The 16778-nt window shown below is 39.2% G+C and overlaps 1 protein-coding gene across 1 annotated transcript in view; it reads left to right on the top strand.

Annotated features, from left to right (window-relative positions):
* The window catches only part of LOC139934789 (uncharacterized), a 33239-nt gene extending 26840 nt beyond the window's left edge, over nucleotides 1-6399 (top strand). Inside the window, exons 5-6 of the mRNA XM_071929193.1 lie at nucleotides 3173-3348; nucleotides 5503-6399. Coding sequence (XP_071785294.1) covers nucleotides 3173-3348; nucleotides 5503-5555 — 229 coding nt within the window. The 3' untranslated portion in view covers nucleotides 5556-6399. The remainder of the gene's footprint in view (nucleotides 1-3172; nucleotides 3349-5502) is intronic.
* The last annotated feature ends 10379 nt before the right edge of the window (nucleotides 6400-16778 follow it).

Genomic DNA, 16778 nt, shown 5'->3' with positions numbered 1-16778 from the left:
TCATTTCAACTTGGTTTCAGGTGGTTCCTCTGATGCGTAAAACCCGGTGTGGCGGTTTCAGTTTTCCGCCGTATTCAGTTTTCCGGGACTCAGTAAAGCATAACAGTATTGATTTCTTTCGGTTGCTGCGCGCAGGTGTCGCATGACGCTATGTTACCGTATTTGGTCATTCGGAAAACTGAACACGGCGGAAAGTTGAAACCGCCACACCAGGGGAGTGGGGTTGTCTGCCGGGCCCAATGCAGCAAAACTGTTGTATGGCAGTTGATAGTGGTGGTAAGAATATTGTTATTGGTCATTTCAACTTAATTTCAGATGGTTCCTTTGATGTTTAACCCAGGGGAAGGGGAGGTGTCTGCCGGGCCCAATGCAGCAAAACTGCTGTCTGGCAGTAGATACTTGTATTAAGGTTATTGCTATTGGTCATTTCAACTTGGTTTCAGGTGGTTCCTTTGATGTTTAACCCGGGGAGGGTATATGTGTCTGTCGGGCCGCGCCCAATGCAGCAAAACATTTTCTGGCGGCTGATATTGTCTTCTGTTAAGAATTGTGCATTAGGACTATTGGTAATTTCAATTTGGTTTTAGGTTGTTCCTCCGATGTTTTACCCCGGGGGTGGGGGTGTCTGTCAGGCCCAGTGCAGCCAAATTATGAATCAAGGGCCACAACTTAAATAGCATACAATTTTAAGCCACACCGCTGGTGTCGTTATTAAATTACGGGCTCTTAACGTTTGAAAAGAATATCACCACGACGCGCGGTCGTTCGGGGGCGGAGCGCCAAAAGGGGGAGATTTTAGCATTTTTTAAGAGGCTGTATCTCGGAAACGATATGGAGTATGGATTTAATTTTTGGTTTGTGTTCATTTTAGCCATAGTGGAACAGTTAAACAAAGTTTCATGTAAATCTGAGGTAATTTGACAACTGGTGAATTTCAACCCATAGGTTTGTACACTAAATATTTGGGGGAGGGGGTGTCTGGCAGGCCTAATGCAGCAGACAATTTGTCTGGCGGTTGATATTTTTTACTAAGCATGATGTTAATGACCATTTCCACTTGATTTCATGTGGTACCTAGAATGTTTGATTCAGCCCATTATTTTGCCTCTTTGTTGGGGGTCCACGTGCTACACACAGCGGGGGGTCCCTGGCAGACATCCATATCTGACTATGTCAGGTTATCCACTAAATGTTCATGTACTCAAATATTGGTACCTCGTTCCTTTAACCAAAGTGCTCTGGGCTGCCGCTCTAATATAGGGCTAGGTATTATCTGAAGTAAAAGATTAAAGTCACCTGCAAATAGAAAACAAAATTCTTCAAACATTACAGTTTTGTTCATGAACAATAAAATAATTTGTTGATGTTTAAAAAATAGATAAAGTTGTATAGGGGTGACTCCGCCTACCCCTTTTGTGACGTCAATCGAGGCAGGTTTTTCCTCGATCAACATCGAACGCATGTACGTACAAGTACATGAACGTCCTAGTCGTGAATTTGTACGATTCGCAAAGGGTTTTATTCTTGCATTTTTTCCGGCAATGTCGACCAGGTGTATTGCTGCTGGATCCAGCAAAACAACTAAAGATGGGGTCATTTTGCAAAGTGGTCCGGTCCGACGTATGTTCCTGCGCTGTGCATGCAGCAAACACTTCGAGCCGTCGAGCTTCGAAAATCCGGAACACACCACACATTTTGACATGAAAAGAAAAGTTCTTTTCTAAAACATGACGCCATCCCAACAATTTTTCCAGCTAGTGGGGAAGTCGAAGAAGGTACCTGAAAGACGTGACAAACCTAAAGGAGCTAGCATTTGCCTAACGTAGAAAAAATCGGGTATTATTTCAACCTTGAGGGAATTTTTTTAGCTTGTGTTGGCACTGCATGCGATTCACCGTGCTGGGTAATCCGAGTGGACCGTCCGCACAGCAGCCGTAGTGCGTGCAGTCTGCTCCGTGACCGTAGTTCTGTACGTAGGCATCATAGCGACCAGGTATCCAGACGTAGTGTGCGGGGCCAGACTAGTCATTTTCTCTTCAAATATCGTGCCTCGATTGACGTCATGAACAGCGCCCTCTCGGATCGGGCCTACTTTTAAATTTGTAAATAACCTTGGTTAACTGTTTATTCATATTCCACTCATCAAAACACATATTTTTGTGGGAAAAGCTTTATTTTTGACAAAATACCCCTTCCAGGTGACTTTGAGTCTATTCATACGGAATTTAGAAGATGTTTTTACTGAATGCTTCTACTTGGAAGTTTATGCTGTTACTTTTTGCTAGTACTTGTCAGTAATGAGTACTTTTTATTCAAACGACCCATTGTTTAACTCAATTCTTAAGTTTTGTGCTACAAAAAGTACCCAAACCCTTTGAAGGCACTGGACACCATTCGTAACTTCTCAAAATAATAGCATAAACAAAATATATGGTATAAACGAGCAATGGGGAGCTGTTGACGGTATAAAACATTGTGGGAAACGGCTCCCTCTGTAATTTATTAGTTTTTTTAGAAAGAGGCAATTTCTCCGTTATTCTCTTACAATTTCTATGACCAATGGAGTAAAAAATGTTCACAGATTCGTCACTGTATGCATAAGTTTGGATACACCAAATGAGAACTTGACAACTACTAAAATGTGTCCAGTTTCTGATGACACGATCTTCATATTTTTGAAATTGTGGTCGGTTTAGATTAAGAATTTGAAACTGTTTCTCATTTTTAATAACTAAAAGCCATAGTACACTTTCGGTAAACAGTATTGTCCAAAGGCCCACACTTCGTGTATCACAACTTATATATAAAATAACCACCTGTGAAAATTTAGGCTCAATCGGTCATCGGAGTCGGGAGAAAATAATGGGAAAACCCACCCTTGTTTCTGCACGTTTCGCCGTGTCATCACATTGTGTTTAAAATAAATCCGTAATTCTCGCTATCGAGAATTGATAATATTATTTTTACTTTTTTCTCAAAAAGTAAAGCATTTCAGGTAATAATATTTCAAGAGAAGTCTTTCACCCATTACCTTCTGTAAACCCTGTAAGGTATTTGTAAATCTGTGAACTTTATATGGGTTTTTTCTGTTCCGAAAGTGTATAATGGCTTTAATTTTGGTTCACGTTAATATCAGAATTCATTCCGCATTTATTCTCCTTACGAAATATAGGACTAAGCGACGACGGTTCTTCATCAATAGTTACTATAAGGCATGTACCGGGGACCATGGTTGGCTGATGGTGGTCGATTCAGCAGATTATTGCCATAAGTGGGGTCGCTTCAGCAGTTATCCAACTATATTGTACAGCACACTGAACACTGCAGTCACTTGGGCTACATCAAACGGTACTTCATAATTTCAACAAATCTGCACTCAATTCCATAGAGTTCCCTAAGCAAAACAATTTGCTCAGTAAAATTAGTTTACCGGCCAAGACTCCACTCAATCATTGTTATGCCAAGTAAACATAAGCTTAATAGTCACAAACATGTCCCCCATCTTTTGGAGGGTGAGGAACACGATATCAATGTACCCCCCCCCCCCATCTTTTTGACCACCTTTATCGTGAAGCCCAAGTACTGCAATGTGTAAGACCAAACCCTGTGTCCCGCCATGGGCATCAATCCTTGGGGCAAAGGATGACACAACTTGGGTGGGGGACATTTTATCAAATGTCCCCCCTCAAAATTGGCCCAAGATTGCACCACAGGGGTCGGTTTCACGAAGCTCTTCTTAACTTACGATGCATCGTATGGTTTACGATGCATCGCGGCTCTGCGATGTATCGTAGCTCCGACGAACTGCATAAACGATTTCACGAAACGCGTCGTACGGACGATGCATCGCAACGCATTGAAAATGCCCTTTATATAAAACGAAGTTTTAGAACGAGGATGACCTTTTTGCACTACTGCTGTTTTATGTCAAATACGCGTTGTAATAACGAAACAGCCGTTTAACAAGAGACGAAGAGAGGAGACAAAAATGGCGCAGATGCGCAAAATGTGCAAGACACTGCGTGAACGCCGTCATGTTTGTTTATGTTTTTTTCATGTTTTTTGAGCAAACGAATGGTGGCGCTAGACAGTTTACTTTTACTGCTGAAGGGATTTTAATCACTGGCGTTTTGTCGAGTACATGTACTTGTGTAAGTTTACAGAAATAAATTAAAATTGTTCATGTAATAAGTAACAAATTAAACATTTCATCGATGCTTATTAATTTAAATTTACCTTTTGTGTCGTGTTCTAATTCAACCCTTTCCAATAAACCAACAATTCCATTTCGTGGAAAGCGAGGATTAGCGCTTGTAAATTTCATCGTCCGTTAATACTGTATCAAGTGGGCATCTTCGGTCACGAGATAACCTTTCTCGGCGCAATGCCCGCCCGGCTTCTCTGTCTAGAGGCAGCATTAACGCCATTTGAGACTAGAGCAACGTGAGTTAAGACGACCCTTTGGGTGATCGTAAGTTACGATGTACCTTAGCTCGTTGTCAAGGAATTTGCGACGTCTAGAATGCATCGTAAGTTTCGTGAAATCGATGGGGGAGCACGTCGTAAGTTTACGACGCGTATACATCGTAACTAGAGCTACGACGCCTCGTAGCGCTTCGTGAAATCGACCCCAGAACATCTAAAATGCAAAATTTTCCCGGGCCCTTAAGCGGGCCCGGATCACACGCCGTAATCATAATATTTAAAATAAAATAAAATTTAAAAAACGTAAGGGCTTCTCACACGAATGCTCCATCAATGACAGTTGCACCTCTCCCCCCCCCCCCCTTGAAAGAATATGAAGGGACGTGTCCCCACCCCCAACTTAACCAATAAGTGCACTGGAACAACTCAAAAATAAACCGATTTCAACATACTTTTAAAGAGACTGCAATGCACCTACCGAAATTGTTAATTGAAACAAGGCACAGACCGCCATTGAACGGTAATAAAAAATACATGATCGACTGAAAAATGTTTGGGTTTTTTTTCGCTGTGTAAGTCCTTCTTATACTGTTACCTTATAGATTTTAATGTGCTCCGATTTTCACGGTCAATGGGAGAGTTTGGAACGCTAGGTGGCAGCAGTCTTACAGGACATCTACAGATGTCTTAAGCACGCGCTCAAGAACACTAATCACAGACATAAAGAACCTATTCTATGGCCCTTTTTGAAACCACAGCATCAGCCTTTGATTCGGCTCAGACTAGCTTGGCCCCGCGGTTGTTTGCCAGCCAATAACAAAATAAATAATGATGAGTGTGTAAATGACCACTGGCCAGGTTTGTGGCAGAAGTTTGCAGAACTGGACTGGTTTTTTTTAGTAAAGCGGGTGTACTGAAACACTGGTCAAAATACTTTTGCAAAAAAACAAAGAAATGGTAATGGTGACGAAAACATGCCAGCAGTTATTACAAAAAGAAAAGAAAATAGTGATAATAATTGAATCTTTTATATTATACCGAGCCGTTTTGTTTTATTTCACTTCTTGTTGTTTCCAGCTGGAGCGTTGGGCAAGGCGGATTACTTGACCATCCACATCGATACTGAGTGAGACGAGACCTTGAAGCGAATCCGCACCGTGCACGACCCGTTGGTGTCGCACTAGACTTGTGGACAAGTCGTAAAATGTCTGTTGCGGTGTCAGCGATCCGTTTTGTTTTGTTTCACTTGTCGTTGTTGCATCCAGCTGTAGAGTTACTGAGTAAGACGAGTCTTTGGAGCGAATCCGCACCGTGCACAACCTGTTGGTGTCGCACCGGTATTATATTCATCATGCGTAACACTTTTACATAATTATTTATCGTTCTTAATCGTTTTAACTTGTACGTAATCATTTTAACTTTTACATAATTATTTGAAATTTTACATAGTCACTTTAAGGGGTCTTTTGTTTGATCGTGATGCACTGATCCATGGGGCGGGGCACTCGCGCGGTATAATTTCAACAACAACAAAAGAGAGATAGAGAGAGAAATGTTGATTGGTAACGGCAATGTAGGAGGACTACTTGCATTTATAATGGGCTAGTTCATATTATGTAAACATATAAATTTCAGTGCACCACCGGTTCATTATCTTGTTCACTTTTTGAAGACATTATAAAACAATCGTTTAGGTATATTATTTACACCATGTTTTCATTACCTTTCATGTATTTTTGTTTTATTTTAATGTTTGCTTTAAAGCCATTGGACACCTTCTGTAAACAGTATTGATATTGTTTTAATTTTTTCTCAAAAAGTAAAGCATTTCATGGAATAATATTTCGCGACAAGTCTTTCACCATTACCTTCTGTAAACCCTGTAAATTAAATCTGTGAACTTTTTTTTCTGTTCCGAAAGTGTATAATGGGTCTATGTATTTTTTGTAGGACAAAAGACACAATGTCCACAGATTTACACTAAACTTACACAGTTTGAAGATAATGGTAGTATAAAGCTTCCTTGGAAATACTACGTGCTGAAGTGCTGTAGTTTTGGGGAAATGAGTAAAACAATGTCATGAAAATAATTTTCGTCTCATGAGACGAAAATTATTTTAATCATTTCATACGTATTATCATGACATTGTTTTACTCATTTCTCAAAAACTACAGCACCTCAGTAAGTAACATTTGAAGGGAAGCTTTCCACTATCATTATCTTCAAACCCTGTAAGTTTAATGTAAATCTATGGACATTTTGAAATAACCCCAATCTTTTAAACATTGAATAAGGTAAATTTTCCAAAAAATAAATTAAAAACAAATTTAAAAAATGAAATGTTGAGGAATGATCCAATGGCCATTCAGGGGTTTGCGAATACATTTTTATTAGACTTTGAGGTTTTTAAAGGCTTTACGTTTCGACCCTTGCAGAATCTTTCTCGGTAACTAAAAAAATTACAACACAGATATGATAAGTTTGTATGTAGACGTCATGAATCGATCATTAGAGTAACGAGTATCCACTGACACATACGAAAATATTCAACATGTTATTATGTTGCTGTTTTAGTGATCCATGTTTATGATGGTTTTTACCTGTTTCTTTTGGACAGAAATCGGGGGGTGAGTATGTTAAAAGTTAAAGGCACTGGGGTGGATTTCACAAAGGTAGTCCTAACTTAGGACTAGTCCTAGGCAATGCTCAGAGATAGGACCAGTCCTAAGTTAGGATGAGTTACTGGTCCTAACTTAGGACCAGTACTATCTCTTAGCATTGCCTATAGTTTCACTTGGTGTATCCCAACATAATGCAAACAAACTAACAAACCTGTGAACATTTGGGCTCAATAATGGTCATCGAATTTGCAAGAGAATGATAACTTGGTGTGCTTTCAGATGCATTATTAAAGGCTTCTAACGATTTGTATTTTCGAGAAAATTAAATTAGCTGTTGCAAACAACTTACCAACCAAATGGACCGAGAGTATAAATGCAAAAAATAGTTAATGGCCTGACGTTTCGACCCTAGCAGAGTCTTTCTCGAAGGCTAAATGAGAATCATTAGAACAGATTCGACGGAGTCTGAGGGCCTGACTGTAGGCTATGCTGGTTTTGCAGTGTCGGGGGTGACAGCTATATAGTGGAATGTAGGTATTGGTGTTTATCTGTGGGTTTAACAAAGAGATCTGTGGTTAAGCCTTCATCTGTCTTGAGAACCTTCTTGACATCCAGAAAGTGTGTATCCTTGGTTGAGTATTCGCTCGTGAATTTGATGGTCATGTGGAAGGAATTGATGTGGTTAATGAAAGCTTTGAGGCTTGCTTCATCAGGAGGAACCCATAGTTGCCTACAGACGCCCACCAAGTCTCAGGGATCTCATTGTCCGAGCAGAAGTCCTTCCTTTAATGATGATGTTAATCCCCCTCTACCACAGGGAACTTTTAGGTGTTCCAACATCTCCAAATGCATCGTCTGTAGACAACACATCAGGGAATCGGACTCCTTCACCAGTAACACCGGCGGTACCACCCATAAGACAAGGGGTCATGTCACCTGCACCACCACTAATCTCATTTATCTCATATCTTGCAGAGTCTGTGGTGTTCAATATATTAGTGAAACTAGAACTACACTCAAGCGGCGTTTCTACGGCCACAGATCTACAGTCAAGACCCAAAAGTTAGATACACCTGTAGGTCATCACTTCAATCTTCCTAATCACTCCATTTCTGACATGATCTTACAGGGCATAGAGGCACTAGGCAACCACAGAGAGACTGTGCGTTTGAGTAGGGAGAAACTCTGGATTAGACGCCTCCAGACCATTCAACCCCATGGTCTGAACATCCAAGAAGGAAACGACTAATAAACCTTTTGTTTTGCCGTCTCCTTTTTTCCCCCTAGCCTTTTAGCCTGAGCCTCATTCACTAATTAATTACTTTTTACCCAACCTCACCACCCTTGATGTTGTCCTTTGTGTTTCCATCTTCTTGCTTGTGGTCAAGCCAGTCCCTTCCCTTCCCCCCCTTTTCTTGTCCCCCTATTCATTGTTTACCCCCTGCTTCTTCATGCATGCTTTCTAACCTCATTCATATATTTCCACTTCACTGCTTTGTTTCACTTAGTTACCTGTTCATGTTTGTTGTGTTGTCATTAAGCCTTCGAGAAAGACTCTGCTAGGGCGAAACGTCAAGCCATTAACTATTTTTTTGATTTGTATTTTCGAGTGAGAAATTACCTCTTTCTCAAAAACTACGTTACGTCAGAGTGACTGTTTCACACAATGTTTTTAACAGCACTCCATTGCTCATCACCAAGTGTTTATGCTTACACGTATTTAAAGTAATTACCAATAGTGCCCAGTGCCTTGACGCTTTGTGATTATTAATTTTATATCCTTTGACTGTTGTTTTTTATTTCAAGTAACCATAGTATAGGTTTTCTCGGTCAAATTCGGAAAATCAGCAGTCAATTTCATGTTCATGCGTTCGAATTAAAGCCGTTTCAAATTCAGAATTCGGCCATTCAATTTCGTTTTGAGTTGAGTCAAATTCCTATAGCACTCTGTTCAATTTAGCGTATCATCATTCTTTTTCGTGACCAGACGCCTCAAGAAGCGTCTGAGAATTTGAATGCTGCTTTGATGAATTGTTAAATTGAATGATTATTTTGCTAAATCGAATGACGCAACATTACATTTGAATAATCATAAAACGAAATCGAGTGACCCTTTTCAGTTGCATTCGATTTCGCGCGAAATAGAATAGCTTGGAGGTTAAATTGGCTACTGATTTTCCGAAATTGACCGAGAAAACCTATATTAGTACGCACTTGATAATGCATAAGACGATATTACCTTTATATTATTATAGGTTTTCCCGGCCAATTTCAACAAAAAATCATTAACTTTAACACCCGGCTCATTCATCTCGTTTGAAATTGAATGCTCCGTTGAATCAGCATTCAACAGTTAATTCAAGTTCACCAGTTTAGCATTCACTGGTTAAATAAGAACATTCGATTTCAGCAAGACTCATTCAATTTCATAAGGCAGCAAGACCCTTGCAATATAATTTTACCTTTTTATGGGCTATAGGTCTGGGAGGGTATACATCTTTTTTTTATGACATTTTTGTTTTATACTTTTGCCCTTCCCTAGACGGCCTGTGCTTGTGTTAATTGTATATTGTCCGAATAATTAAAATAAATAGATAAAATAAATAATTGATTTCATCAAGAGTGTAAACGGAAGTAGAGTTTCAACTGAAGAAATATCAACGTGTAATCTTAAATGCCTATAAATCACATAGAATGACTGAAATTATTCTGAATGAGAAAAACGAACCTGTAAGTACACGGAAACGAATTTGAATGAATTAAGGTATAGTAATAGAAACCCCTAGTGAGTGGACTGGGGGAAATGTGTGAATTTGAAATGAATTTTTATTTATTTTAAATCTTCGGACATAATTCTTTGTTGGCAGGGGCCGTCCAGGGTAAGGCAAAAGTTTGAAAAACTGTAATCTAAGCGATGTGCCCTACAATGTTTGTAGATGAAATTTTAATGGATTGGCCGGGAAAACATTTAAAAATGTTCATACTTAAATACGAATTGAGTGTTTAAAGGTTTAAGTATGCCTAATTTTGGTTATTTGAAAAATTGTTTTAATCTAATAAATATATAAATGTATTTAATAAAAACTAACATGTGAAAATTGCATTTTGAAAGGTTGTAGCGTTTTTTAGATAGTCGCCGAAAATCTGGAGCAATGTTCAAAATTCAACCAGGCCCCAATTTCATAGCGCTGCTTAAATGAACACGTTGCCTTGGATCGGTCGAGTTGGTATTTGAAAAGTGTTTGTAAACATTTGTTAAAATTTATATTATGGCTGGAAAGATGTTTTAAAAGTAGAATACAATGATCCACACAAATATGACTCGAAATTGCGTGGTTTTCAGTTTACCTCGTCGACTAAAACGGTCGGCCATTTATGTGAGTCAAATTTTTTACTCCCATAAATGGCCGACCGTGTTAGTTCGCAAAGCAAAAGGAAAAACCACGCGTGTGTATCATTTGTATTCTACTTTCTAACCATTTAGCCACTGAACCGCCCAGCCGCCTATCGATATACTGTAGTGGTAGAAGGAAACCTTGCTAGCTTGTGTTTGTAGAAAAAAATGAACATCAAAAGAATCCTCGATAGTCATTATTAAGCTAATGAAGCTAATGATGGTGAAATAATTTAGCTCTTACCCCAACAAGACGCTCATAGTAAACACAAAGGAAACTGTATTTATTCATCATTCATGATAATATTGTAGAAAACTCACGCCTTCGCATTTAATCAGTATAATCATTGAGTCAGATAAAAGCCTTGAAAAGCTACTGTGTCCATTTTATCCTTACAAACAAATATTACCCATAAACATTACCGTAGCCGTTTAACGAGAGACATGTATTGTTCTCATGCGAACTTGTACTTTTATACAAATATCAAGGTTCAAATTGTGCATAAAAATTAAGCTGTGGCTATATTTTAAAATTTGAACTACGATTCCAGTATTTAACTGCAAGGATCTTGAAGTATTAGTTTTCAGCAAACTTTGGCGGTGCAGGGACTAGAGGGTTAAAACATCTTTCCAATTATATGAATTTTATAACAAACGGTTACAAACGCTTTGTACACTGCCAACTCGTCCGATCCGAAGCAACGTGTTCCTTTAATGGTAAGCAAGTTTTCGTGCTTATTGTAGCAGAAAAGTTTGCTTGTAGTGCAAGAGTATTTCACAAGTTAGCAGAAAAATAGGCGGCCGTATTGTGCGTTCACCATGGATTTGCATCATTGTGAAGTGCATTTATTTTCGTGCAGTAGGCCGAAGCACCGGAAGGCTAAGCAAATTTTCGTGCTACGCAGCTTTATGGAATTGGGCCCACTGCTTAATAAGCAGCCATTTTGTGCTAAGCAGAACTTAGCAGGAAACCAGTCAAAGATTGTCGGTGTGACATGGTAGGCCTACTTTGGGCTGCATAGTAATAGGACATTGTCACACGGAGGCAAATTACGGGCAACCAGTTCCACCAATCTCTTCCATGAAGAAAAAGCATTCACATTTGAATGTTCACCTATTTCTCTTGTGATCGACCCGTTTGCTACAAAGTGTTCCTCAGTATGCACCACTGTTATGCACTGCAGTTGGTTGTTTTTTTTTGCCTCCAAGTTGCCTGCAAAAGTGACCTCGTCACATGTGACAAGGCCCTTAGTCTGGTAAGCACATTGCTTGAAATTGGTCCCTTCAAGACAAAAAACAGTTACCGGTCTTTTAAACATGACATCAAACATTCTTGATCTTGAGGATTCTGTCCCCCATATTGGGAAACTGACAGGTGTACAAGCTTCTTCTGATGGCACCCTCTTTTGAAGTGTCTAATGGCTTTAAACCACTTGTTGAAAACCGATTCAACACACTTTGATTCCCATTCATAAATACCTTTTCGGTCAAAAAAAATCAACACCTTTGGTCAAAAAGTAAAATAAATGCAAAAACTATAACTGTTCAATGATTTCTTTAAACACAACACCCCTCCAGCTATGGAATGGTAAGGCCCTCCGCCGCCCTCGAGTAAACAACTCCTTATAAGGGAATGCTGTGCGCGTCGCGCGTATCGCGTGATGTGGCACAACACTGTCCTGCTGGCCGTTGCTCTCGACCAATAGATGAATAAACTGTCTAATAAGCTCGCGTGTCACGCCCATGTTGTTAATACTTTTTACTGTGCATTAACAAAAGGTTTATGCACACCCACGTTATGCGCTTTCCACTATAGCACAGGATTATCAAAACTGGCTGAGGTATTTATGAATGGTCGTTTAAAACCCTGTTTGGCTCGGTCCCTTATCGCACCGCCACAAACTCTGCTGGTATCAAACAGCCCATTTTAGGACCTCATCGCCTTCTCTTATATTCCAAGATGATTTATGACGGAATGCTCAACATTTTCATTGGTAGTGAATTCTTCTTTGATTTGGGTTTACAAATTTGACCAGAGACCGTTGACAGAATTTGTGTTTGTTACAATTTGGAAACACTAAGGCATACACTAACATCACAATTTTTGATTTAAATTTTTAATTAAATAGTTACAGAACTTTAACTTTTTAACGCAATCTTTCATACACTGCTATGATGATTTACTGAGAGAGTAAAGATGAAAAAATGCACTCGCTTTAACCAAGGTAGTCCTAACTTATAGATGAGTTACTAGTCCTAACTTAAGACCAGTCCTTTCTCCTTGCCTAGGACTAGTCCTAAGTTAGGACTACCTTTGTGAAATCCACCCCAGAATGTTTACTGGACCACAATCAAAATGAGAAAAGACTTTTATTACCTAAACTGTTTTTAATTGAACAACACTATGAGAAGATTAACAACAATTTGTTGTAGGTATACTTTGATATTCAACAGAATTGAAAGATGTTTTAGACTCAAAAGTCATCATTTAAACATTACTTTTATTTAAAAATTAAAATTATTTTGCAGTGTGGTGTTTTTGACTCCAAGCCCATGATTTATTTCAGTTTAATGGCTCATTACTAAAATCATTGGCCTCAGGCAAGGCCATAAAGTATCAATTTCAAGCCCTGTTGTATATAGACGATGTGACATCTGACGTCACACGAAAACCATAACATATGGTGGCCCTGAAGGGACATCGCATATCGCAAACGTGTGCGCATACGTATGCAATGTCGTGAAACAATTCGCAAATATGTGCGCACACGAATGCAATGTCGTGAAACAATTCGCGAATATGTGCGCACACGTATGCAATGTCGTGAAACAATTCGCAAATATGTGCGCACACGTATGCAATGTCGTGAAACAATTCGCGAATATGTGCGCACACGTCTGCGAATATTATTTGCGATGTCGTGAATTTCATTGCATACCATGTTGCATACCTTTGAATAACATGTCTAATGATCTGGGGGGTTTCTTTCCATGATTCGCGCGCATACCGCCGGGCAAAACCTTTGTGTTTTGGCAGCCAGCTAGAAAGTGTATGCAATCTTACGGTTACACACCTATAATCCGACACCCCTATGTTCCGACACCCCTATGTTCCGACAACTCAGCCTATATTCCGACACCTCTATATTCCGACACCCCTATATTCCGACATCCCTATATTCCGACACCCCTATATTCCGACACCCCTATATTCCGACACCCCTATATTCCGACATTCCTATATTCCGACACCCCTATATTCCGACACCCCTATATTCCGACATCCCTAAGTTCCGACACCCCTATATTCCGACACCCCTATGTTCCGACACCCCAATGTTCCGACAAGTTGTTTCCGCACATTATTACTCAGTTGATCAATAACAAAAACACAACTTATATTACTCCAGGTTTCCCAGTAAATTTCGGCCGGGATTAGGTTTGAACATTCATAAGATGAATTTGTACTGTTTTAAAAAGTGATAGAATTACGCGTGCATTTCATTTTTTTGTGGTTATACACATGAGTGTGGCTCCCCGAGGTAGCTGGCAATGAAATACTCGGTACTTTGCTATTGTTAGGTGCGTGTCCGTGTTGATAACATTTCATGAGCCTTCAATTAATAAAAATTCCAACCCTCTCCTGCGTTTATTGCGCCGATGTGTAATTTCTTTCTTTTGCCCCCCCCCCCCCCCCCACAAAAAAAAAATATATATATATATATATATATAAATAATTTGTTAACAATTAATAACAATAAATAACTAAGTCCTACCACCCCTCCATTACTCAGTCCTCTGCTAAAGAAACAAAAGTTGCTAATTTTTAATAGCAGAATAAAACTTGTTATACAAATTAAACTCCTTAGTGGGGCTACATAGGCCTAAAGATAGGTTACCGGGGTACGTTCATGGATTCAATTGCGGTCATGTGTAGTTTTTTCAAGTCACACCGTTTTTTTGTTTTTTTTTAAATGGCTAACACAAATTATTGATACAGGTTGTCGGAACATAGGGGTGTCGGAATATAGGGGTGTTTGGGTCGTTGGAATATAAGGGTGTCGGAACATAGGGGTGTCGAAACATAGGGGTGTCGGAATATAGGTTAAGTTGTCGGAACATAGGGGTGTCGGAACATGGGGTGTCGGAATATAGGTTGAGTTGTCGGAACATAGGGGTGTCGGAATATAGGGGTGTCGGAATATAGAGCAGTCACCGTAAGGGCAGCTAGAGTTTCATTATTTTGTAATGAGCTTCGTTATCTGGCTGCTGTAAAGTTCATGTCTCGCCAAGAAGAACAGAAGTTAACATGTATCAACATTATACATAAGTCGGCCAAAGGTCATTAAAACTAAGATAAAGCCTGCCGAAATAAATGTGTCTTGAGCAACGTTTTGAATGTATAGGGCCTAGCTGTATCTAACTGGCGATCCTGATGGCGTGGGGGAGAGAAAACCTTTTAGTTAAAAGATTACACACTGAAGGCGCTTGTTCCTAATTTTATGGCCTTTTATACAAACAACAACATTTTAAAACTGATCTGACAGGCAGCCAATTCAAATCAAAGCTAGTTTTCAATTCGACTCATTACAAAGACGTGTATCCATTTTCCGTTATGTTCTGGTTCATAATTTTCTTATCCTTCGTATCTCGTAGAAGCAATAAGAGGAAGCCTGTCAAATAGTATTGATATGTTGTGTCATTGTAAAATGATCAACTAATACTATACCAAGATTTCTAGCACAATGTGATGGCTTGAGATTAACATCATTAAACATAATCGTTTAGAAGTCTCCCAAAAAATCCGAAATAATCTTTTACGTGGCAGGTTTTGCCCCATCGCACTAAAATACCAGGCATTCTTCAGCAAAAAAATGGCACTGCAGAGCCGGTCTTGTGCAGTGGGACGCCATTTTCTACCGTTCAGGAGCATCCTTTTTATCATGAACCCATTCTCGCATCAGTTTTGAGTCTTCATTGGTGGGGAATCTGGAATGATATTTATTACAAGTATTCAAAACATAATGGAGTTTCCCTTTACACATAATGGTGTTTCCCTTTACAAGCATTAACAAAACAACGTGTATCAATGTCTGTATTACTTGAGATGAGTTGTAATTAACCCTCTAGTCCCTGCACCGCCCGAGTTGAAAACTAATACTTCAAGATTCTTGCAGTTAATTACTGGAATCGTAGTTCAAATTTTAAAAGATAGCCACAGCTTAATTTTTATGCACAATTTGAACCTTGATATTTGTATAAAAGTACAAGTTCGCATGAGAACAATACATGTCTCTCGTTAAACGGCTACGGTAATTTTTATGGCGAATATTTGTTTGTAAGGATAAAATGGACACAATAGCTTTTCAAGGCTTTTATCTGACTCAATGATTATACTGATTAAATGCGAAGGCGTGAGTTTTCGACCATATTATCATGAATGATGAATAAATACAGTTTCCTTTGTGTTTACTATGAGCGTCTTGTTGGGGTAAGAGCTAAATTATTTCACCGTCATTAGCTTCATTAGCTTAATAATGACTATCGAGGATTCTTTTGATGTTCCTTTTTTTCTACAAACACAAGCTAGCAAGGTTTCCTCCTACCACTACAGTATATCGATAGGCGGCTGGGCGGTTCAGTGGCTAAACGGTTAAAGGAACACGTTGCCTTGGATCGGACGAGTTGGTCAAAACAAAAGCGTTTGTAACCGTTTTTTATAAAATGCATATGGTTGGAAAGATGTTTTAAAAGTAGAATACAATGATCCACACAAGTTTGCCTCGAAATTGCGTGGTTTTCCTTCTACTGTGCGAACTAACATGGTCGGCCATTTATGGGAGTCAAAATTTTGACCCCCATAAATGGCCGACGTGTTAGTCGACGAGGTAAAAGGAAAACCACGCAATTTCGAGGCATGTTTGTGTGGATCATTGTATTCTACTTTTACAACATCTTTCTACCCATATGCATTTTATAAAAAACGGTTACAAACGCTTTTCAAAGACCAACTCGACCGATCCAAGGCAACGTGTTCCTTTAAACAACGACTACAATCACCACCACTGCTAATAATACTATCGCACCGTATAAACCCTTTCATTACCGTGCATGCAATAAACACTCAATGAATATTATCATTACAGCATACGATGGAGAAAAAAAGAGTAAACCTGATAAATAACCGAAATGCTGTTCGTTCACAGAATGCTATTACTAAAAATTAAAAAAAATTAAAATAAACACGTAGGCTATGCCTACCTACTACCTACGGTATGTCAGCTTACGAAGGACTTCTGGTCCCTTTCTCTTTTCTCTGCTGAGACATAGCTGCAGA

Source organism: Asterias amurensis, chromosome 3 (assembly GCF_032118995.1).
Source record: "Asterias amurensis chromosome 3, ASM3211899v1".
NCBI lineage: Eukaryota > Metazoa > Echinodermata > Asteroidea > Forcipulatida > Asteriidae > Asterias > Asterias amurensis.
This window is presented reverse-complemented; position numbering and strand designations above follow the sequence as displayed.